General features: G+C 39.4%; 1 protein-coding gene across 1 annotated transcript in view; it reads right to left on the bottom strand.

The window, feature by feature from the left end:
* Positions 1–25,287, bottom strand: part of arhgef49 (Rho guanine nucleotide exchange factor 49) — a 42,734-nt gene that overhangs the window by 11,537 nt on the left and 5,910 nt on the right. Inside the window, exons 2-3 of the mRNA XM_066685855.1 lie at positions 4,947–5,104; positions 548–2,103 (exon numbers count right to left, since the gene is read on the bottom strand). Coding sequence (XP_066541952.1) covers positions 548–2,073 — 1,526 coding nt within the window. The 5' untranslated portion in view covers positions 2,074–2,103; positions 4,947–5,104. The remainder of the gene's footprint in view (positions 1–547; positions 2,104–4,946; positions 5,105–25,287) is intronic.

The raw sequence follows: 25,287 nt of genomic DNA on the forward strand, positions 1-25,287 counted from the left end.
TAGATATGGTCTCAAAATTAAACACTGTAGTCTGTATGGTTACTGTATCATATGCTTTAAGATTAAGAGGCCCAAGAAAGCGTCAGTGATGTGACAGCCATTTGTGGAGTCCACACGTGAAGAAGTGAGTGAGCAAATTAATTTAAAGTCATTTCCTGTGATGGGCGTCCCATGTAAAATGGTGGACATACATCCAGGGATTTTCTTGTTTTTGTAGAAAGAAAAATGTTATTCATGCACTAAAGGACACCTGGATTTGGAAAATCTACACACGTTGCAATTTATGTGAAAATAAAGATGAAAATATGTCAAACACCTTTTTAGACAAACCAAAATATATGTTATAATCTATTGGAGTTTGTCCAAAACTTCTTGGAGACAAATGCAGACTCTTGTAAATACAGCATTTTATATAATATTTTAATAGCATAGCAAAACAAAAGTATAACCTTCAGTGTGTAAAACAAGTAAATTCTCAGGCAGAGAGATGCTTAAATACATTATCTGCATGTAGCATGCCAGTAGAGACTTGGTTTTATGCACTCACCTCTTCTTTATGAGGTCCAGGGCTGATCCAAGGAGGCCTTCCTTCATCTTGTAGATCTTTGCCCCATAGCTAGCAAGCTCTGTCCCATCCAGGAGGATAGCAGGGCAACAGCTGGGTGGCCCCTCAGCACCCTCCCGGCGGGGAGGGAAAGGGAGTAGGGCTGCATTTGCAGTCTCACAATCTGATGCTCGCTGGGCTTGCGTATCTCCTGTGGCAGCAGCAGTCTGGGAGTGCAGAGGAGATCGAGGTGCAGGGCCTGTACAGATTGGTCCATCCATGATCTCTACAGAGGAACTGACATCTGTGTGCTCCTGGCCATCTTCAGTGGTGATGCAGCTTTGCCCAGTTTCTGTGACACTTTGAGATTTGTCTGTCACTGACTCTGCATTCTCCTCACTGTTTCCTTTATTGCACTGTTCTTCAGACCTGGTTTCTCCACCACTGGGAGTTATGGAAGGGCCAAGGCCCTGACCGCACTCTCTTTGCCTCATCCTCTTGAATTCCTCAAAGGTTGGGATATGCAGGCGGCCCATGGGAGGCCTTTTCCTCTCTGGAGTGGTCTGGGCTGTGCTGTTTAGTGGCTCAGAGGTGTAAGATTTGCCAAGGTTGGGTTCCTGACTTGAGCTGAGTGCCAGGTTAGGAGTGCTCCTCTGCCTGCGCAGCTGCAGTCGCCGCAGAACCTCTTGCTTGATCTCTTCCGGGCTGGTGATACGGTGGGCACACAATTCTTTCTGGTTGTTTGCCAGCCCTGGGGAGACAGGACGACCATGGCGCAATGCCGCTTCCGGATCATAAAAAGAATATGAGATGCTGTTAGGCAAAGGCTGAGGTCGAAGGGGCTTATGAGGCTCCGTGACACGAGTGCTCTGCAGGCGGAGCTTATCTCTTAGACCTTTGCGCCCATTTCCGTTTACTCCCCTGTCTTCCATTGAAGGAAGGAGCCACTGAGGGAACAGAGGCAAATCCTTCTTTGCAAGGTTACGGCGGGGACAGAACGCCATGCTCTCAGGGTGGTGCATCATACTGTAGATGTGCGATCCGTGTGGAGGTCCATCATACCACTGACTGCTAGATGTACAGTGGAGAATGAACTCACTTTCTACACTCCTATAAGCATAAATGCCAGGGTCATTCACTGAACTCCAGTGCAGGTTCTCCAGGCTGCGATACATTCTGTTGTTGCCGGAGTTCACATAGCCCTGAGAGAAGAGCCCCATTCGAGGTTCAGGCTGTTTGAGGGGTTTCACATTGCTGGTGGAGCAGTATCTGAGCCCCAAGTTGCCAAGAATGCTGTTGTTGTTGTTGCATCCTGGAGCACAGCGACCTGCCGGAGTGTCCAGGTTGGGAAAGGAAGGTGCGCTCTGGTAGGGGAATCCAGACAGCGGGGGGCTAAGGACAGAGAGAGTGTCTGGCAGCTCACTAAGGCAGGGCTCCAGGTTCATGCTGCATCCAGCAGGGGAGCCCACTGGGGAGTACTCACATGGCAGAGCCTTCACATCCGGCATGACCACAGCATGAGCCACCATCCGTCAGAGAGAGGCACGGGGATCACAGCCCTGTGGAAATCAGAACACACAGGGCTACTGGCATGATGACTACACACTGGGCTTTCACACTGACTTCCACAGCTCATTTAAATATCAATTATTCACTGCTCCCAAATGCTCAAGAAAGACTGCTTTGGAAGAAAAACTAAGGTGACAGTAAAAATAATTCTTCAGATTTCAATTTTATATTATTAGCTTTTAGGTTGGTTTATGTAGCAAAACCACCTTTATAACCATCACATGTCTATTTTCTAACTTCTCTACTTTAGAATTAGAATAAAACAGGCTGTTTTTGTTACAATATCTGTTTTTCCATATAAACTCTGGAAAATCAGGTCAGGATATTTTCCCTGAGTTGCCCTTTCACACATGTAGGATACAGCTGGAGATTGTACATGTCAGATGTGTTCTCACCACACGAAATGTTCTGTGTGTTTTAAGCATGGGGTGACACCTGTGTAGTGCATGGAAGATGCACAGCATGAATTCCTGGAAAAATACCTGTTCTGATTGGTTGTTTTTTAATTCATTCAAGAAGCAGATGAATGGACAGGGCTAAATTGAAATGTAGGTTGAATGTAGGTAGATATGGAACATGGAAACACTGAATATGAGAAAATATTGCAAAAACTACATCTGACTCTTTTAGAAAATAATAATAATAATAATAATAATAATAATAATAATACATTTTATTTGTAATGCACTTTAAATTTAAAGAAATGGGGAAATATATTCTATTATAATGGGCTCATTAACATATGTCCTTTGTAAAATGTTGCAAATAATCTCTACATTAAGACATTACAAAATGTAAGGATTGTAAAATATTACCAGAATTTGTGATATGACAATCAAGGACACAGAATGTCAAACAACAGCTGCAGTTGGATCCAGTTGCACTTTTAAAACTATGATAATTGCAGTAATATTCTAAAAATGACTTTTTTAGATTTGCGGTATCAGTTCAGAAAGGAGATTTTTTCCTCTGCTCTTGTCACTAAGAAAATAAGGATGAGAAAAGAATCTGATGTGAAGGGACAGTAATGAAGAGAGCCACTTTACACACGCCATTGGCAGTCATTTCACTAATGGGATGAGCGCAATGAATTAAACAGAAGAGCACCGCATACTTCTTCTTTCAGTAATTAGTACAAATCGTTTGGCCTCCGGCCAGGCTAATATCTATCTATAATCTCAAGCATTTATCAGGGTCAAAGGTAGAGCTATGAAACAGAAGCGCTGAATCAGGATGGTGCATATAGCATGGAGATAAGACTGGATTTGCTCTGACCATAATTTGTTTCTCTTATAATGCCTGTCAGGGGGAATGACAACAGGGGTGTGACTGTAGATAAAAAAAAAGCATTGACAACATCAGGGAATGCCATTTTAAATGACAACAAAAGGAAAGCTTGAAATGTTCAGGTGTTCAATTAAATTTGGAAGCCAGTTTAATTAAACCAGATTCACTGAAGCGCCTCTGGTTAAACTAGGCTAATTTGCATGCTACATTTGAAAGATAAAGACTTAAAAAAAACTGCCTTTGTTTATCTTGGAATCTTAATGTGCTGCATAAAAATCATGCTTTATCCTGGTAGAAGAGTAGGCTGCCACTCACTCAGTAGTTAAATGCCTCTGTTGCAGTGCCATTGTTTTCTTTAGATGTGTGTGAAAACTGCTGACGTGTGAATGAACACACTTGATTAGCATAAGGAACTTGGTTAATGAGCATGTGGAGCACAGCTCAGATCACACAGGGCCCACCTCTCTGTCTCTGCTTGTGATAGACAGGCACATGCTTTATTTTCCCTTTTGAATCGAATTATAGTAGACACTCTGTAACTGACTGAGGAAGTCACTCACTGAGTTATAAAGGCTTGTACAAGAGTGCAATGCTATCACTGCCAAACCACTCCGAATTAGAGTGACAGAAAGGGAAATTCAACAGATAGATTGGGAAATAAATAGAACATAACAAACAACAACGATGAATTAATGCGGCACCAAGATACAGCACTGTGTAAACTCCAAAATGTTGAGTGCCCATATTCCATGTTACTGCAATCATAATTTTTAGGAGAATTGCTTTCAGCTTTTTCTTTTTTAAAGAAATCTGCAGAAATTCTGTCTCCAAAGTTCTGTCTTAGAAGTTGGTGGCATTTTCTTAGAATTCATTGAGATTAAAGTTTGGGCTCTAGCATGGACAGTTCGTTGCTCTAAGAATACCTGCAAGTCTTTAATTTGAGTAAAAACCACTCTTTCTTTTATGTGCGTGATGAAGGGTTGTGTTCTCACATTGGAAACATCTGTGGACTTTTTACATCTGAGTAAAAGCTGAGTTTTATGTTATCTTATCTCTCCAAGAAAAAAGCTTAAAGCAGTATTTTTCTGACAGTGACATTATTGGAGGTTTATAATTTTCTCTTTATAATTTCAGCCTGCTAGGAGTTCCACTTCTTACAAATAATCTCCTCATTAATGTCTCTCCAAAAATTATATTCATATTTAAAGTTTTTTTTGTCTGGACTTTTATTAAATCAAGACTAATCTCTGATAAAAGAGAAAATCAAATAAAGAAAAAGTTCAGTTTATTTTCATAGTCCATATAGTTATTGGGTATCAGCCTTAGCTTGCGCTCCCCCTCAGTTTATACGAGGGTTAAATTGAACTGCTCTGTCTTGAAGCTGAATGTGATAGGCCTCAGCTGTGCAGTAGTTCTTGTATTTCTATTACAGGGCTGGCGTATGTGTGTGTGTGTGTGTGTGTGTGTGTGTACATGCACCACTCTGCTGATTGGGTGTGGAAAAGAAACCCTTAAGGATCATTGTGGGATATCTATACAAACTTACCCCATTTTAATCAAGTCTGTGTGTACGCATCTCTACTCCACTTCCTTCAGGCTAAACTTCACTGGCTGCCCCCAAATGCCTCTTTGTCTGCTGTTTTGCCTTTCGAGGTAGACTCAGCATCCACAATTCCAGACAGCTGAGGCCCAGAGCATAAATATCTGCAGAAAGAGGAGACAGGTCAATCAATATACACTCCTAAAAATAAAACAATCAATTTTCAGAACTGTCTCTTGTTTTCTTTTAGAAATGTCTGTTTACATCTGCTTACATGAAGCGTACACATAAGACAACTGCATTAAGAATTGAACACAAACATCACACGAGTTAATGTGCACTAAACCCACAGGAACACAGTCTGTTAAACATTCAGAATGAACATTGATAATCTGTGTCAATAGCACACTTATTCTGATCATACCAAATTAAAATATGGTGATAATCAGCCTCTGTACTGGAAGCACAAATAAACATTAACAAAATAACAGCACACCAAATTTGCCAACAGCTAAACATAAAAACAATACATGTCATAAACCAACAATCCAAAGCTGCTGCCATAAAGCTCCAGTATGCATGGTGTGGTATATCTCTCATTCTATTCCCTGTGTAGTTCATATCTGCCACATTCCGTCTGCAGGGCAGATTCTGAAAAATGTGATGCTGGAATCTAAGTGCTTGCCATTTTTCTCATTCTTTAGGGATGCAGCTCTTGACCTTAGTCAGATGTGAGCTGGATTTAGTTGAGAAAGACATTTTGTTTCTCCTTCTACTATTTTCCCTTTTTCCACTTTGCAGATAGGATGGCCAAGGGTTTGACAGAGTCATTGTCTGTTATTTTATAAGCTTCTGACTGCAATAAACAGATTTATTGCCTGGTGAAATAGATCTGAGTGACAGGACACCTGAGGACCTTCATTGTGTAATTGGACAACGTCATGAACTTTATATCTAAAGCTGTTCAAAAACACCACAGAGTTATGTCATGCAACTCTACACTTCTACTGTGGACAATGAAGACTAAGAATCACTACAGAGTAAATGATAACAATTATATTCTTTTGTTTCTGAGCTTGTTATATTTGGCTGCAATTGGCATGGCTGTGTAAACTCTGAAGAGGTGTGTTATCTCCTTATAATCTTTTCCTTGCAACTCTTTTCTCATATGAAATATCTAAAGGTGTATCTAAAGCACACCACCAGAACAAATGTGGCTAACTATTATATGTCCCTAAACATCTGTGTCTGGCTCAGGGTAAACAACAGTTCACTGTACTGTTAAAGACTGCGCAGTAATTTGTAAACCCTTCAGTCAGCGTTATGGGTGTAACACTGCGTTGTAATATTTTATCATGATTAAAAATGTGACAGTGCGCAGTGGTGAAAAACAGATCTTCTATTCATTATTTCATCTAATGCAATCGTATTTTTTTAGTGTGAAAGTTTTTCATTATTGAAATGATTACATTTGAGTAACTGAAGATTTATGACAGTATTGAGAACCTAATTTCATATTCACAACCTACAGTACCGTGCAAAAGTTTTAGGCACCTGAGATATAAAAAGTTATTTATCTGCGCAGTCATAGTTGATTTGCTCAAAAACATAAACAATATAACCGCTAATATTCGAATAAAAACAAACAACATTATTGTAGTATCTGGAAGCATACATTGTTCTTCACATTAGATCACAACACTACTAAGGAGGGGGGGGGGGTATTATTATATTATTATTTTAATGTATTTATGTTTTTAGATTTATTGTAACTATATAATTTGATACAAGTACCATGCTTACTGAGAAGACATTCTTTTAAATAATTCATTCATTCATTCATTATCTGTAACTGCTTATCCAGTTCAGGGTCGTGGTGGGTCCAGAGCATACCTGGAATCATTGGGCGCAAGGCAGGAATACACCCTGGAGGGGGCGCCAGTCCTTCACAGGGCAACACAGACACACACATTCACTCACACACTCACACCTGCGAACACTTTTGAGTCGCCAATCCACCTACCAACATGTGTTTTTGGACTGTGGGAGGAAACCGGAGCACCCGGAGGAAACCCACGTGGACACGGGGAGAACACACCAACTCCTCACAGACAGTCACCTGGAGCGGGAATCGAACCCACAACCTCCAGGTCCCTGGAGCCACCGTGCCGCCCCTTTTAAATAATAATAATAATAATTATAATAATAATAAACTTTAGTGCAGTCTATGTAAAATCAATACTTAGGCATGATGAAGAGTCATTCATATGTATGCATATATTTCAAAACACATACTGCTTTTAATAAGGAACTCTTGCTTGAAGAAAACCTTTTTTAAGGCATAATGCACATATTTTACACTTTAGTAATATTGTGCTAGGTCGTGGGTGTGTCTAAAACAAACAGGCACGCAAACAGAAACAGAAGCAATAAAAACACAAGCACCTTCCACAAAAATGATGTGCTAATGACATGGCACCTCATTAATACACATTTACTAGGTGTGAACATTACATGAGAAGAACATCTAACCTCCAATATACACACACTCTCTTCCACAGTTGTTTATTCCCTTCTTAAACTACTACAATGTATAATTGTTTTCATGCCAAATCCATTCTATTTTGACTTCAGGACAAGAAGCACTGTATAAAGAAAAAAAATCCCTGGCTCAAGAAATGCTAGGTTCTTTCATTTTTTTTCATACCTACCACACACTGCATTTCAGTGGCCTGGGAGGATTTGTAACAGCATCCCTTAGGGGTCATTTAAGCCAACGTTGTGGGCAAGCACCACATGAGTGATTTTTTGAGGATGTGGACTAAACACAAGGGTGGTCAGAGGCTTTCTCCTCTCAGTAATTCTGAGCATGGATGGAACTTCACAGCAGGCCTGTACTGCTGAGGTGAGGTGAGATGTGACTCACATCAAAGTCCATGATAGGCAATGCAGTCTCAGCGGCACAGTATAACATACAGTGATGGGGATGAGGTTGACAAGGAATGGAAAATCATGCTCAGCTCTAAATCTCCAGCCACTATTCCACTGAAACACACAGCAAGTGGCCAAACCCCATGACTATCTCTGCCTGCTACCACTTTAGGCAGTTGCTTTCTGGGTAAACTATGAACGTGTGTCTCCATAAAAAAGCTTCAGTTTCTTAGAAGTACACCTGTGGGACTAGGGGAAGATAAAATAAAAGAAAAAGGGTAAAAGGGAAAGATATTGAGTCATGCTTGGCACTACATTTTTCTGTGTGATATGAGCGACAGTTCTTCTCTGTCCACCTCTGGGTGGACATGTGTGTGTTAGTAGTTACTGCCCTTGTGGCCTAATTCTCATAATTCTAACTCATCCCTGAAAAAAAACACATACCAGAAAGAAAAACAGAAAAACACCACCAAGTATGTATCATATGAGTCCTTAAATATCTTAAGGCATGCAGATTAAAAGCTTTAACAGCCACACTATGTTAATTATTTTTGCTGTAAGATTATTGAAATGCTGAAAGGTTATTCAGCAATTTTTGAGCAGCTATCAAGAAAAAAACAATCCAGAGAAAGTAAAAATAAGTACAAAATCTTTAAAGAATACCACTGACACATGGTAAGCGCAGTTACAATCATTACACTGAAAGTGTTTCCTAGGCAGAACTACTGTGATATGGGAGTTGGAAAGTCAGAGATAGCAAGCTGCATAAGTAGACGCAGAGCTCCTAATGACCTGGAGAACCAGTCAGTTGCTTGTCAGCGATGCACGGGAGCATTCTGACAACAGTAGGCGAGACAAAAGAAACTGCAGTGCATCAAACACGAGGAAACAACCTCAGCCTGTTCATGAGTAGAGTGAAGCCTTCTGTTTATTCAGGACCAAATCTGGGTTATGCAGCATTCCAACGGTGTAGACATGTTTAATGCTGTAAAGTTCAAATGTAGAGCATTGCTGGCTTCAATGTTTCAATGCTGATTTAAATATTCAAATTCAATATCATAGCATTTTTAAAATACAGAACAGTAAAATATAGAGAATACACGGTTTCAGGAACATTATCAATGCACAATTCACTGTAATGTGCTTTTTTTAATGTATAGTGCATTGTTATTTAAAAGCACAGAACAAACCACATACAATACTGCGCAAAAGTCTGAAACCACCCCTGCATTTATTTAATTTCTAGTAATTCAGCAAATTAAGCACAAGTTATGTATGTCAGGAGACATTTCTTGGGAGATTATATATTTATAAAATAATCCACTTACATAAGGAAGGAAAAGTAAAAAAAAAAACGTTCAAAACTGGAGTTCAAAAAAGGATCAAAAGATTAAGGGTTGGTTTCGTGGACAGGGATTAAATCTAGTACAGGCTTAAACTAGGCTTATTCCCTCACCATGAAACCAGCACACTGAGAAAATGGAACCCTTAACAACCATGGAATATCACCAAAACTGTCAATAGAGTTCATCTACAGGACAAAGGATAAAATCAAGTTCCATTCTTGCATCTGTCTCCCGTTACACTGTTACCAGTCTTCCAAAAGCAAAGTGCTGGTGCTCATGCCAGAGCTGGTGTAAGTTTTTGCAAAATAGCGAACCTTTAAAGAATGGATCTGCGTTTCCACCTGTGTGATAATCTAATGATTACATTAAATTACTGATGTGGATGAGGGCATTCCAGGAAATATTCTTCAGGAAACACTATATAAACTACTATGTACTACAGAACATACATTTCTTTAGCAGATGATGTCTTCAATGGACCATACAGCAATAAACATGCTTGTTTCTTCTGTGGACTATGGATGATTCATTACTGCTGAATTTGTGGGATTTTAACAGCTGATTCTGCTGACTAGGGAAGCCCTGGTATTTGCCTCTATGCCAGTTGACACCAGTAGCCAGAACTGCTGCTTGCCTTTGGGAGCATGTTCTCATTGCAGCTGCTTGGTGGCTAGTGGTCTGTTAAAACATCCTCGAGCTGCTGCTGGTGTTGACAGAGGGAGCACCGTCATTATTGTCTCTGACCAGTGGCCAGCGGACTGCTAACTCTGCTCCTAAAGCAGATTTTTTCACAAGTCCAAAAAGCTGTGAGATTTGTGAAAAGCAGTGGGTGCAAACAACTTCCAATGCCTTTGTGAATATCATTGCATATCTCTTTTTTTTAAAAAAAAAAAAAAAAAAGAAACACAAAAAATTATATTGTAAAAAAGGACAATTAAGACTGAGAAAAAAACATTTTAAATTCAGTTGTTGAATTTTCAGACACAGAAAATTTGTACTTAATAGCCATATTTCTGTACTAATCTGTGTACATTATATAACATCGGCACCAAAGGGCCAAGGCTCAACCAGAATTTGCATAGACTTGGATGGAGGGTGTGTCTACTTCTGCAATTTGAGTCTGTATCACTAACTGTAATGTTTCATGTTTCTTTGGTGTTAATGCTACTGATAAATAATAAAGTAGGCAGATGAGCTGAGAAAACCTTTGTTACCTCACAGAGTTTTCCATAAACAATCTGCTTTTTTATTTGCCCAAGGTGGCCATAAGATATTATTTGCATTCCTTTCAAAATGCTTCTTTCTTAAAACACTGAACTGTGCTTTGCCTTAATAAGATACTTTGGCAGAGAAAACCTCACTGTGCAAAAAAAAAGAAGTGTAAAATGGCTTTGGACCAATGTTTGCCTGTCCCCTTGTTGGTGGCTGTGTTTAATTAATGACTCTGCTGTCACAACGCGATATCATTAGCACATAATTTCATCCAGAACCACTGAGCGTGATATAAATAGCTATTCCAATTCCGATGAGTCCAGGCCTATCAGTGAAGGAGACCCAAGCCTTGCTGACATCCCTGCTACTGACTTTAATAGGGATTATAGATCTGTCTCTTCTAGAAATAAAATACTGCATGCACAACCGAAATCGCATGCAAATGCAGCAGACAAAGAAATCTCCCACAATAATATGATTGTTTGTGACATTGCTTATATAATACATAAGATACCATGGAAAAAGATCACAATTTTTTTCTATGAAATGAATCTGCATCAGAGCGCTTTGTGATGTAACATGTTGGTAAGTGCATTTCTGCATTGTGATGAAGTAGGAAATGAAGTGGAATGATGACTGCCTTTTAGACTAATGAATGAATCAGTGAGCTGCAGCTACATAGAACGTATTATGCTTAAATCATAAAACACACAATATCCTGATTCTGAAAGATAAGGAGGGTCAGTTCAAACAAAACTCACTTGCAGTGTCACTATTACTGACCAATGCATTTGTGTAAGAATGACAGATTAGTGGCCTGCAAGCCTATGTGCAAATATATGTGAAACAGAGAGCTGAAAAGAATAGCTTTACTGAAAGAAACTGCCCCATGAACAAAGAAAGACAACAGGGGAAAGGGGAGAAAGAATGCTTTGTGAAAGATGACCAAGCGAGAACTAGGACGTATGAGGAGGAGGGGAGACATGAACACAGGTGAGAGAGGGGTGGAAAACAGAGGACAGACTAGGTAATCTCTGGAGGGGAGCACTGTTGATAAACAAAGGACTGGTAATAAGGCTGGATGGCACTAAGCAGCAGATGGCAAGATGACTCACTCATCAGAATGAGATATGAGATTGAGACAAGCAAGAGCAAGAGCAAGATAGATAGATAGATAGATAGATAGATAGATAGATAGAGCGTGAGAGAGAGAGAGAATAGGAAAATAGACTATCAGACAATCACAGCTATCACTTCTCTTCTCATTACACTCAGATGTGTACTTACTGTGATTGTGATAAGCTTCAGAGCACAGCTCTGAGTAAACCACACAGCCTCAAGAAAGACCTGTTCTAGTCTTAAATTACTCACAACAGACTGTTCAACTGCATCCACACCTGAGATCCATTAACATGGTGTATGTCACATATCTACACCTGCAAATAACAACCCAATATCTCAGGGAAAATACTGCTGTTTTACTATTAAAACTTTTTTATTATTATTATTATTGGAGGAATAATTTATAAAAACCAACTGCCCTTTACTTTTTATAATAATCAATTTTTCATGACATGTTCATAAAATGTAAAGTCCAGATCCTAAAATATGATAGCATATTTCAAATGCATATGTTTTTGGCAAGAGCTGCTCTAATTAAATCCAATGTCAGAGGACAGTGTGGCACCATTAGCTGATGCTAATATTATAGAGAAATGTGCACTGAGCTGCTATCAGAAATTAGCATCACTGTATGGTAATATGGTGAGCAAAAATGTCATACTCATTAAACACTGCTATACAATGATACAGTTTTTTTTTTTTTACAGAAATTGCTGTAATATACGTTTGTTATGGTAATGAATGTTAAAGTTTAAGAATGATTTCTCTTCACCATTAAAGTTACTGTGTTGGAAAAATGAGGTTTTATTACAGCTGTGGCAATAAGCTCCTTGTAGATTAAGCTTAAGCAGGGGGTCATCAATTGTGTCCCTGGAGATCTGTAGTCTATCGGAGTTTGCCGCATTTCAGCTCTAAGCACAGCAACTAAACCTGCTGCTTACCTGATTAGTTGGATCCAATGTGTTAGAGGAAGGACATTTAAACTGTATTCAGTCAAGACTGAAACTGATGTCACCAGTTTAAAGGTTCCAGCAAATGCTGAAAGCACAAGAATGATCCTGTATGCTTGAAATACTTCAGCTGGCAGCCCTCAACACATTTTCTTTCCTCTTTCGGTTTAGTAGAAATTTAGGATGTCCTGAGGTCCTGCCAGTGGCAGCCACATAGCAACTACGGCGAGACTCCATGTCAACTTCAATAATTGTCTGCAGAGAATAACTCAAGATTGTCACTAAACCCTCTTCTAAGCGTTCCTGCCACTGAACACAAAAATTCACTCATTTCATCACGCACACACACACACACACCCCTTTTGTTGTTCTTAGAGACTAGAGTTGGGATCAAAGGAGGGGAGCACCACGTGAAGGTGCCCTAGCCTTGCTGGGATCCAGTTGGCCGGTAATGGGCTTTCATTCAGAGGGTGAGGAGGTGAGAGCAGAGAATGACGGAGGGGAGGGAAAGGGGGATATGAAATGAGTAGACAGAGGGAGGGACTGCAATTGATCAGCTGTAACCTCTGTAGACTGCAGGCTACTGTGGCTTTCACCGGAAAAACCCAACTGGCCAAGAGGGCTATGACTACCTCCTGCTACAATCATCACCATTTCAAAGCCCCTTATTGAATCACTGCGGTCTCTGCAGACAAAGACAATCATAAAATACCAGCGTCTTAGAAAAAGTCACTGCGATACCATCAAAATGACTCCTACAGTTAAATACTAATGATATGTAAAGGTAATTATTTTAATAAGTAGCATCATTTTACATTACTGTAAAATGTAAACGTGTTGTATTTAAGGATAAGTCAACAGTATTATTTAAACAGTACCAAAAATAAATAAATAAATAATAATAAAAAAGTATCTTGCAACAGTAGCATGAAGGACCAATGCCCAGCATCCTTCACATTCCCATTCCTTTCATAGCTGATAACAAATGCTATGTAGTGCAGATGGCATTGAGCTGATTAAAAGCACTGATATTTGATTGATACCAGCAAAAACACTGAATGGTTATCTATGAAAAAATGAACAAATCACCTTGAATTCTGTAATAAACCCAGCAAGAAATCCCAGAAAATTCCAAGCAGTCACATGACAAAAGTATTCACACACAGCTAACGCTAACATGAGAATGAGCAATTTAATAACTGGTGTGCTGGACCTAGATTATTCTGCTTGGCTGTACATTTCTCTCTGTAGGATAACGTTATTTTAAAAATGCTAATTTTAAGAATTAAAGGCATTTAATGGAAATTCTTTAGGAAAGAAAAGCTTTAGTGCCATCACTGTGCAGTGGAGACTAAGGTCTAACTGTGTGCTTACATCATCCTGAAATTAGTTAAAATTAGTTAATTTTAAAGTTATGATATACTACCAATTAGAGAAATGTAACACAAGAAATGAGAGATGCTGCTTGCTGTACCTGAATGAGGCAGCACTTGTAATCAAGCTGTGAATGAAGAGTCTTGCACGCAGCACGACAAATGATTTATGAGAATTCATTACGATGTGCTTTCTCTATAACTTAAAGAAAACCCTCAGCAAGGAACACCATAATTCCTGATGCCAATCGGAAGCCCACACAAGCTGCATTCTTAGCGCAAATGCTATCCAAGTACAACAGTATGCAAATCTGCTTTGTCACCTCAATTTATTTTCCAATTTCCTGTTAGATACTGAGGTACTCTCTAACCCGCTCTCCATCGCTCTCTTTGCTGTCTTAGAGGATAAAATATTGAGAGCTTTCTGCCGCTCAGCAGATCTGGCTTTTTTTTTTCTTTCTTTTTTTTTGCCCACGTGTGCCCAACAGTCCCCCTGACCACAGTGAAGCAGAAGCATCCCTACCATGTCTGATATCTAGTCAGGAGCTCTGTCTACAAAACACCATATGCGCATACAGATACACTTTCATCAATGCTTCATTAAAATGAATGATATAATGTGGGGATGGGTCGAAGTGGACTGGGTCAGACTGGAAATTAGAGCACTAGTCTTGTTGTGGTGAACAGTGCAACCTCCTCCATTGCCACGACAACACGGCAGTGGGTTAGTGAGGCATGACTGCAAAACTCCACACAACACAGGGATCGTTTGACAACGCTGAATGAATACACTAAAAGGGGAAATCTATGAGGGTGGGGAAACGCAGTTCCCTCTGGTTTGTTTATGTTCAGATGCTCAGCATCTTTTAAGGTTGAAAGGTATGTTTGAGGGGGAAAAAAGAGTATTGTTTGTTCAAGGCTTAAGTTTAAATTTTCTGTAAGTTTTTATTCACTGTTTGAATTACCACAGAAACTCTAGTTGTTTAGTTTTGTAGCACTTTCAGTAATGCAGTTAGCTGTCTCACAAATGTGGAGACATTTCCACCTTAAGTGATCAGAAACAACAAAAATAAATTAATATTACCCACATATGGAGCAAAAAGAAAGCAATTGAATTGGAAACATCTTCTGAATTTTATAAAAAGTGTTTTTGATCACAGTCATGAACATCGCCTTTAAATTAATCTCCCCTCCCTGTTGTACTCTTTCCCAGTGTGTATCCTTAACGGCCCATACCTAGAAAAACCATATTCCCATTTTCATTATAATTTCATAGAATAGAAAAAAAAAAACTGAGTACAAACAACAAAGTTTCAAAACAATATCCATGCAGGAGGTCCTCGGGTTACGTCAGTCCCGAGTTACGATGCTTCGTGGTTACGACACATCTCCCATTTACTGTATAAAGCCTTGTTTCGACCTAAGTGGTTTTGCGTCGTAAACGTCATAACGTAAACTTCGTGTTTGGTGTGTGTGGCAGAAGAATGCAAGGTTACGTGGCTCGGGACAGAGGAGGATATGTGTTAGGATAGGATAAGTGCTTACAGTATGTACGTATGTACCGACTTACAACGAAAATCGTTTTACGACGCGACGTAGGAACGGATCAACGTATTAAGTCGAGGACCCCCTGTATATGGAAACTGAGCTGCAAAATGAGTCCATTTTGAGTTAATTGTTTTTGTAAGAAAGAAAACACATCTACAGCAGTAAGATTCACCCAGTCATGTTAAACTTATAAGAAGTGTTTCAGTCTGGACTGGTTCTTGAATGAAACACATTTACATATATTGCTCTTAAAGACACAGTAATAACAACAGCCTCTGTCCACTGTATGGAATAAAAGAAGGTTGGAAAATGGTCATAGTAAATGTAATTAGTTTTGGACAATGTGTTTCATCCAAAAAAGTGGAAAATTAATACAATTATTTAAAAAAGAAACATGAATATGGGTCATTTAAGCTTATCACATCTTTCACCTGTCCAGGAAAACATTATACCTTACACAGAATTCAATTATTATAAGAATGAAAAAAAAATAAAGAAAATTTATACAAGCAGTTAAACCAAGCAAACATTCCTTAATTGCAATCAATAAGCATACCTGAATAAGCACCAAACACCCATGTGGCAGAAGTTCTAATATTTCATCCAGTACCACCCAAAAATGCTATCTCAGTCCATTTACATATCCAGCATGCAGCAAAGGCAAATAGGACAGTAAAATGCAAAACCAGCTTGAGAAGAAACCCCATCCACGCACCATAGAGGAGAGGGAGTGCAGCGAGGTGTGTTTCGCTCTGGTGTAGGATCAGCGTGTGAGCCCTCTCTCAGCTCCCTCTGCTATTGTTACAGCAGAGAGCTCTTCACTGAGCATGCTCCAAACACTGCTCCACTCGCCGTTGGCATGGGAACCAGAGAAACACAAGGCTGTCCAAAAGGACCTCCTAGACACATCCGCCTGCACTCTGCCCCCACCTGCTCTCCCTCCAGGGCCTTCTTTTGTTTTTGTGTCTGTAATCTTTTCTATTAGACCAACCTTTGAAACTGCAAACATAATGACCCGGCATTAGACACCTACATCACACACTCCTAATGAAGGTGCTATCAGAATAAAAAGGGAGGGGTGCTGTCTCATCGCTTTCTTCTCATTTCTTTCCATTCAATCACATGGACTGAGAATAAGGTGAAGACTGCTAATTCTATCATTTAGTCACAGATCATATGCCACAACCTGGACATAATGAATAGAATCCTGAAACATATCGTATCTTATTGACTTCATAATTGAGCAGACGATATAGAAAAGATGGTCACTCAGATGCAGGCTCTAATTATCCTGTAGCACTTTGAGATTTCCTTGAAATGTAAAGTGCATTACAAATAAAATGTATTAATCTGGAAATCAGTGAAAAACATAAATTCATCAAGTGATTGACAACTGAATTAAACAGCCCAAAACTTGCAAAAGGAAATTGCCCTGTCATATCTTTGCTGTCCAATTAAAAACATGTATCTTCCAAAATAGTAACTTTACAGTGTAAGTGAATGTATAACTACTTATTTCCAAGTATTCATTAATTATTTGTCTGTAACTAGGTATGGAGCCTACAGGAACAGGAACACAACTTGGAGGAACACACCCTGGAGGGGGTGCCAGTCCTTCACAGGGCTAATTCCAAATTATATTGGAACATTTTAATTGGTTTGATCTTGATGGCATTTTCACACAATATGAAGGACAGCTGCTGTGGTCAAATGATGCAGTAAACTAAAAAATCCACAAAAATGGAGATGTTTTTATTTGGATAGCGACAATATCTAAATTACAATTAAAATGTTATGTATTGAAAAACAACCATTTTAACAAGCTGATTAGTCTGCCCATGCTGAAGCTATAAAACGTGTTTCAATCCACATTATTTTTGAATGAGGTCTAACACAAGGCTACCAATCAGAAAATCATCCACTGAAATCAATGAATCTTAAAACGCACAGTAACAGCCTGTTTAAATCTGATTAAAAAAAAAAAAGAGCTTGGGAAATGGCCAAGTAAAAATCAATTTCAAAATGTTTTGTCATTTAGGTGATGTCTGTGATTGTGGGGAAATAGTGTTCTCTCTGGTTTGTTTATGTTCAAAAGCGCCACATCTTTAAAGGTAAAGCAGGGGAAAAAAAGGGCTGTTGTAACTATGTGGCTGAAGTCTAATCTGTCTTTTTAACCTGGCTAATTTTGCGCAGTTAGCCATCTCCTGAATTTGGAGATTTTTCCACCTCAAGTAATCAGAAACATCAAAACGTACACAGCAAATTCTCCAGTGTTAATTTAGGATAATGAATAATAGGATTCATTTAACACTGAGAGTGTTAAATTACTACACTAACAGTGTTAATTTAACACTAATAGTGTTGATTTAACACTGGTGAATTTACTGTGTAAGGTGAGTAAGTTAATATCACCCACCCATGGAGCAACAAGCTCTCTCTGTGCAAAACTCCAGGTGCATTTTCACTGGTGTGAGCAGAAAGACAGAAAGCCTAGCCTACTGGACCGAGACAGTTTGTTTTTTTAGATATTTACTGACACCGGGGCTTCAAAAACACTTTATACAAGTTTCAAGCATGTAGGTTCCAAGGAAACATCTTCTGAATTTTATAAAAATTTGATCTGATCACAATCACGATTATCACATTTGAGCCATTGCAAATGATATATATATATATATTTAAACAACAAATGGGTAATTTAAGTCTTTTACATGGAATGCACCAAAACTCAACAGCATTTTCACTAGAGGAACGCACTGCAGGACACTGCATCATTCCTTGGGTCTCCCATGGGAAACTGTTCAAAGCGTATTGGCTGAGCAGTATAATTACAGTATGCTATGTGAGGCTGGCATATTCGAGCCATATGGGGGCTGCTAATCCCCTCTTTGCTACAACACATGCGCCCCGCTTACACCAGCATGCAGACACCAAGCAGCTTGAGCTGAGTGTGAAACAGACATCAACAGAGCCTGTCAATCTGTCATAACCTGAGCCTCTGTCTGTCTGGACCTGACAGAGCTGGCCGATGGCTTTCCTCTTTGCTTCTGCTGCAAGTCAGTGACCCAGCAGTGTAACAAATAGGAAAGGCTTTCAGATACTTCATTATCAATATTCAATTCCCACCTCCCAGAGAGCCTAGAATTTACTATAAGCTGTTGTTCCAAGGCTGCTGACTGGTCTCACAGTGGTAAAACCCTGTGAAATATTCACATCAGCCTAAATGTCTTAGATTTCACTGAAACATGTGTAAAATGATAGAGAATCAATAGCATGAAGGATGAAAGTTCATTCAGAATCTGAGCTGGACAGAAATGTTTAAATCTTTTTCCTGTTTCTTCCACTGCGCATTTACGCTTTCAGAAACATAATAAATTTGTTCATGGTCATTTCTTATCCTCTCTTCATCCCTTAAAATAAAAAAATCTTTTAGAGTGTGTTAAAGACTTTGATAGGTACACTGTTCTTGATAAGTCTCTGTTCTGACTGGCTGTCCTAAACTATATCTAATCTATGTCTTCAAGAAGAACTGTGTTGAAACACACCTTGCCACTCCAGCACAAAAGTGAATCTAATTAAAGGCAGGTTAAAGAGATTGATAGGAGTGAATGTTTTGATATTTGTGACATCGGTGCAGGCTCTTTGGCAGGAAATTTCACTCCACTTGTTTTCAGTACTAGATTGAATTTCAGGATTCAATTTTGGAAAATTTATCTTTCTAAAAAACAGCAATGATAACTCAACGACTTGTCTAATAATTATTCATATTTTATGCTGCTTTCTAGTACTGTACGCCTGACTCGCACCCCCATATTAATACAGTTTTTCCACACATTTTAAACTTGTTAAAACAAATTAATTCCTGCAACTGTACAGCTTTAAAGTACTTTTTAAAAGTTCTTAAAGTTATTGTTCCCAGAGTTCTGTCCAATCATTTTAGTTTAAACATTTAATCATCCATTCCCCAGCCAATAAAAGCATCATCTGTCAGGGTAAATGCACAAATGGGTCATTTTTCTGCTGGGTCAGTTTTATGTAAGTATTAAGTAAAATTCAGAGTGAAAAGCAGGTGCAAAACATAAGACATGGTTTATTTTTACAGATCTCAGATAAGCTATATATTTTTAATGTAAGGCCCTTAAATTTAGAATATAGGGATGCTTATGTAAAGCACCAGCAAACACACTTGGCTGTTTGTCATAAGTCACTGTAAAAATGAGCTGTATTTAACAGAGATTCAGCAGATGCCACAGATCTGTCACGAGGTCTTTATACTGCAGCCTATCATATTGGGCTGCAAGGCTAGGTGATAAAAGATGAGGAATTGATGGCCCCAGGGCTGTGTCAGCCCATTAGGGAGCGCCACACATGTGGCCACGACTCTGAGGAAGCTGCAGAGCCATAGAGCCACTGCCATCATTTGGCCTAGAGCTTCAGCCATTCCTAATTTATGAGGACTCTACCACAACCTCAATAATTTATACACAGTCCCACACAGCGATCACAGATGCACAGACTGTGTGTTATAAAGTACAAAAAAAAAAAAAATCACTTTTAGTGACAGATTACCCCTGTATTTTTTTGGTTACACAGTCTATATTTAGACTCACATATGAATCAGTGTGTGACAGAGGCAATGCGGCAGAATGCAGTTCAGGATGATATTAAATCAAACAGAACTAATTCAACAAAAGACACCTTATCATAGTAAAGTAATGGAAATATTTGTTAAGAAAAAAAAAAAAACAGCAGAAACTGCATTGTTATGGAGGAGAGGAAGAAAAAGATAGAACAAGCAGGTCCCATTGTGGACTGTCCATCTCTGCCACATTCTATAACATTCACAATGGCTATTAGTGCTATTCCCTCAGAGGGAACAATGCATTGTTTGTCAGGGCCTCCATTAAACAGTTGGCATTGTAGGGATACAGCAGATACATGCGAGTCTGCCTAGATATGGGATGTTGGAAATATGACTAATACTAGTGAGTGTTAGAAGAGGGCCCTGAAAAATATAATTGGCAATCCAGACAATCATAAATGTCTCTTTTGGACACTATGTCTGCCATTAATGAGAGGCCAGATGATGGACAATTGTCAATTGTGTCATGGACATAATGCACAAAGGGCACACTGACACAAACTGAACACTGTCATCATAATTCATAAAATAAACTAGGGCACTGACAAACATGTTACATGCCCTTAACAATGACAGAGTGTTTAAGCACATATGAACTATTATCACTGAAAACAGCATTATGACACAGCATAAGACTTTTACTTTGTGGTTACAGTATATTTACATGTGGGTTACCAAGCATAGTCTTCATATCCTTATACATAAACATAAGGTATATGAGTCATGCTGAGCTAGGGGAGGTACTAATGCAATACTTCCTGTGTTGTGGAGAATCTGTATAGTAGCATGGGAACTGTCCCAAATTATTTGGCTGAGCAGAATTTACTGACACACATTACTGTGTTTGCAAATGTCTTCACATACGATTCATTTATTCACCTCAAGAACACAAGCAATGTAATGCAATTAATTACTTCAGTGAAACCCCTAAAAACCAACTTTACATCATAAGGGGCATTTCGTTTGTTCCATTTAATTAGCTGTATTTATCTTTGATTTAGATTTAAAGTCATGTTTGTTTAATTTAGACAATTTCCAATTAGGTTAAATGAAGCAGATTAGTCCAGACAAGTTTGGATTTCACAGAATTGCTTTATAAATAGCTTAATCAAGATGCTCAAAATTAAGACATAAATAAGCTACTTCATTATGCTAAACCAAGTGTGATGTTGATTTAACAAATCCACACCATCAAGGAAAATATCTGGAAACATACTTTGTTCTTCACACTGGCTCACAACATATCTACTACGTTTTTAGAAAAACAAACTTCTTTTACATGAATTATATTTTTGTATATTTACTACAATAATATATCATTTCATTCAAGCAACATGCCTATTGATATATAATAATAATAATAATAATCTTAGGGGCACACAAGAAAAACAGCAGGATACTAAGCAAACATTCCTTCTCCACACCAGGACATTTACTAAAGGAGCTCAATGACCCAATTATGGTATGTCAACTATGGCATGGAAAGTTTAATTAGTTCATTGATGAGAAATCCAGACTCATGTCAGTGTTTATATAATGGTGGTATAACCCACATAGGCACACATGATGATTGGCTTTGTGTGTTTGTGCACTGCTTGAAGGGTGAAGAGTCTCTAGTTAAATGTAATTTATATTAAACACCGTTTTTGAGGGTAATGTAATGCAATCAGCCCGGAGTACATAATGCATTCAATCTCCAAGTCTCCTGATGGTCTTTTTCAAGTTAAATTTACTCCTACAACCTGCAACACCATAACATTTTTGCCCTAAACCCAATGGTCTCGTCGTTCTATACTAACATGTGTATTTCAGTATATTGCACTGCTAAAATTTTCCATAATGCTGTTGTGAGCAGAAAGAGAAAGCCTAGCATACAGGATCGAGACACAGTTTTTTTTTTTTTTACCCATTAACAGACCCTGAATTTGTAAACACATTAGAATATTTTCGAGCACAAGACCAGACTAAAGAGCTAGTAAACGGTGAGAAAATATCCTCACCTGTGCTCAACACCCCTACCTTGCACGTCCCAATATAATGCGCCCCCATTGCATTGATTCCAGATGCAGGTGAGTCCTGACAAATCAATTATCTGATGAGTTGGCAATGAAAACGTGTAAGTGAGGGTCACTAATAAAATTCATGGTGAAACAGTGATCATTAATAAGTGGCAGTGATGTGGTGGGTGAAGTGGTTCAGCCCATCACTCAGCACAGAGATCCAACCCCTACACTGTCAGAAAAACAGTACTGTACAGGTACATCATTGTCACTAAATGTGTAACAATGCTTTTAAAATCCATTTGTGTTTTTTAAATGTACATTGCATTCTCTTCTCCTGAAGAATGGGTGATTACTTGTAAGCTTTCTGTCCTGGAGAATGGGGAATTTGAATCAAAACAATTAATTTATTACAATTAATATAGACTATGGTACAATTACATTCCCTATCTACTTGCAAAATTATAGTTTGTGACTAAAAACTCTGTGACATTGTGTTTAGACATAACAGGGTGTCACACTTTAGTCTTTTAAAATTTTCAAAGTCTTTTAGTGTATGTTTCAAAGTCTTTAACTATGCCAACTTCGTGTAAGCTCAATTTTTCTCAAACTGGCAACCTGGTTAAGCTTTGTGTCTGTGGAGGAAGGGTAGAAGGCAGACAGCCCTTGCCACTGTTTTGAATCTGTATAGTAGTTTCCTTTTTAAAAACTTGGTGTCAGTATTAAACATTTCTCCTTTAAGTGTTTTGGTTTTGGCCACTTTTATAATCAGATTCTTTTGAAAACTAATACAGTGTCATCTCTACTAACATTTTTAAGCATTAATGTACAGAACATATTTCATTCAAAATAATTCAACTTTATTTAATCAAATATAGGCAGCATGGCAGCTCCAGGGTACTGGTGTGGATTCAAGCACCAGGTCAGGTCTCTGTGTGGAGTTTGGGTTTGCTCCGGGTTTCCTCCCACAGTCCAAAAACAGAGGCTGCTAGGTGGACTGGTTATTTAAAAGTGTCCATAAATGTGAATGACTGTGTGCTGCCCTTTTTTATTTGGATGCAGATATTCTCCAGACCCACCATGATTTGAACTGAATGATACGGTTGCAGACATTTAACTGATAAAACTTTTAGTAGCTCCTACAATTAGCCTCTCATCCATCCATCCATTACTTCATTATACACTGCTTATCCGGGTCCGGGTCGCAGGGGAAGCAGTCCGAGTAAAGAGACCCAGACCTCCCTCTCTCCAGCCACCGATTCCAGCTCATCCGGGGGTATGCTGAGGTGTTCAAAGGCCAGTCATGACATGTAGTCTCTATAGTCTCAACCAGGCTCGATAGGACTCTTTCTTCAGCTTGACAGCCTCCCTAACCCAGGGCGTTCACCACCGAGTGCGGGGATTGCCACCATGACAGGGACCATCAACCTTGCAGCCACAGCTCCGTTCAGCTGCCTGAACAATGGAGGTCCAGAACATGGTCCATTCGGACTCAATGTCACCGGCCTCCCCAGGGATGCAGTCAAAGCTCTGCCGGATGTGGGAGTTGAGGATCTTTCTGACAGGTTCCTCTGCCAAACTGACAAGGTTCCTCTGCAAACCCTCAACACACGTTTAGGCCTGCCAGGTCTGTCCGGCATCCTCCCCCAGGTGGTGATTAGTTGACAGTTCAGCACCTCTCTTCACCCAAGTGTCCAGAACATATGGCTGCAGGTCCGATGATACGACTATAAAGTCAGTCATCGAAATGCGGCCCCGGGGTATCCTGATGCCAGGTGTACTTGTGGATACCCTTATGCTCGAACATGGTGTTGTAATAGATAAACTGTGACGGGCACAGAAATCCAATAACTGAACACCACTTGGGTTCAGATCAGCGGGGCAGTTCCTCCCAATCATGCCCCTCCAGGTCTCACTGTCATTACCCACGTGAGCATTGAAGTCCCCCAGCAGAACAATGGAGTCCCCAGAATGAGTACTCTCCAGCACCCCCTCTAGGGAACTGCTGTTTGGTGCATAAGCATAAACAACCATCAGAGCCCTTTCCCCAACCCTAAGGTGCAGGGAAATTACCCTCTCGTCCACTGGGGTAAACCCCAACGTACAGGCGCTAAGCCGGGGGCTATGAGTAAGCCCACTCCTGCTTTATGCCTCTAACCCTGGGCAACTCCAGAGTGAAAGTGCACCCAGCCCTTCTCAAGGAGATTGGTTTCAGAGCCCATACAGTGTGTCGAGGTGAGTCCAACTATATCTAGCCAGTGCCTCTCAACCTCATGCACCAGCTCAGCTTTTCTCAACCCACAGAGTAAAATATATTTATTTCATTTACATACATTGTACCGGAATTGCTAAAACAAAAGGAAAAAAAAACAATTATGCTATTTTGCTTTCATGCATCTTGCTATAATGCAAACAAAACTACATCACTTTATAAAGGGATTACAGTAACTCAGGTAGCACCAATAATATTGAATAAAAACTTGTTCTATTAGTGAGCAGATCTTGTTCCATGTTGTCACTTAGATTGAGGAGGTCGAGCTCAATACCACAATATCAGTGGTTTATACTGGTCTCCGTTGACTCACATGAGCACAATCAAAGTGCCCATTTGCCCATACTCAACTGCTCTAAACGAAAGAGCAGCACAGGAAAACTTACCATGTTTGGATCAAGGTGTCCTTTTTCTTAATATCTGTGGGCAGTAAAATAAAAGATGCCATTCATCAGCATTCGGGCAAAGCCATCTTTATGGTAAACAGGAGAGTGAGTGAGCTGCTTTTGAGGAACGGGTATTTACACAACAAAGCTGGAGCTTAACAAGTCCTTTAAAAGAATACAAAGTATCACGAATATTATGATGCAGAATTTTAAGTGCATTAGGAGCTGGGCACCATGGGCTATGAAGATGAACTAAGCAACAGGCAGTGATAAGTCTGTTATCAGCTACTTCATATTCAGAATTGAAAAAACCTTAGATGGTTTTCATTAGACATGAATTTAGTTGAAAATTCTTGTCATTTTTATACAGAAATATATTACAAACATCCATATGCTCTAAATCAACACATACATGTGATTTATCCATCCATCCATCCATTATCTGTAACCGCTTATCCAATTTAGGGTCGCGGGGGGTCCAGAGCCTACCTGGAATCATCGGGCGCAAGGCGGGAATACACCCTGGAGGGGACGCCAGTCATTCACAGGGCTGAATACATTTTAT

The sequence above is a fragment of the Hoplias malabaricus genome, chromosome 12 (assembly GCF_029633855.1).
Source record: "Hoplias malabaricus isolate fHopMal1 chromosome 12, fHopMal1.hap1, whole genome shotgun sequence".
Lineage (NCBI taxonomy): Eukaryota > Metazoa > Chordata > Actinopteri > Characiformes > Erythrinidae > Hoplias > Hoplias malabaricus.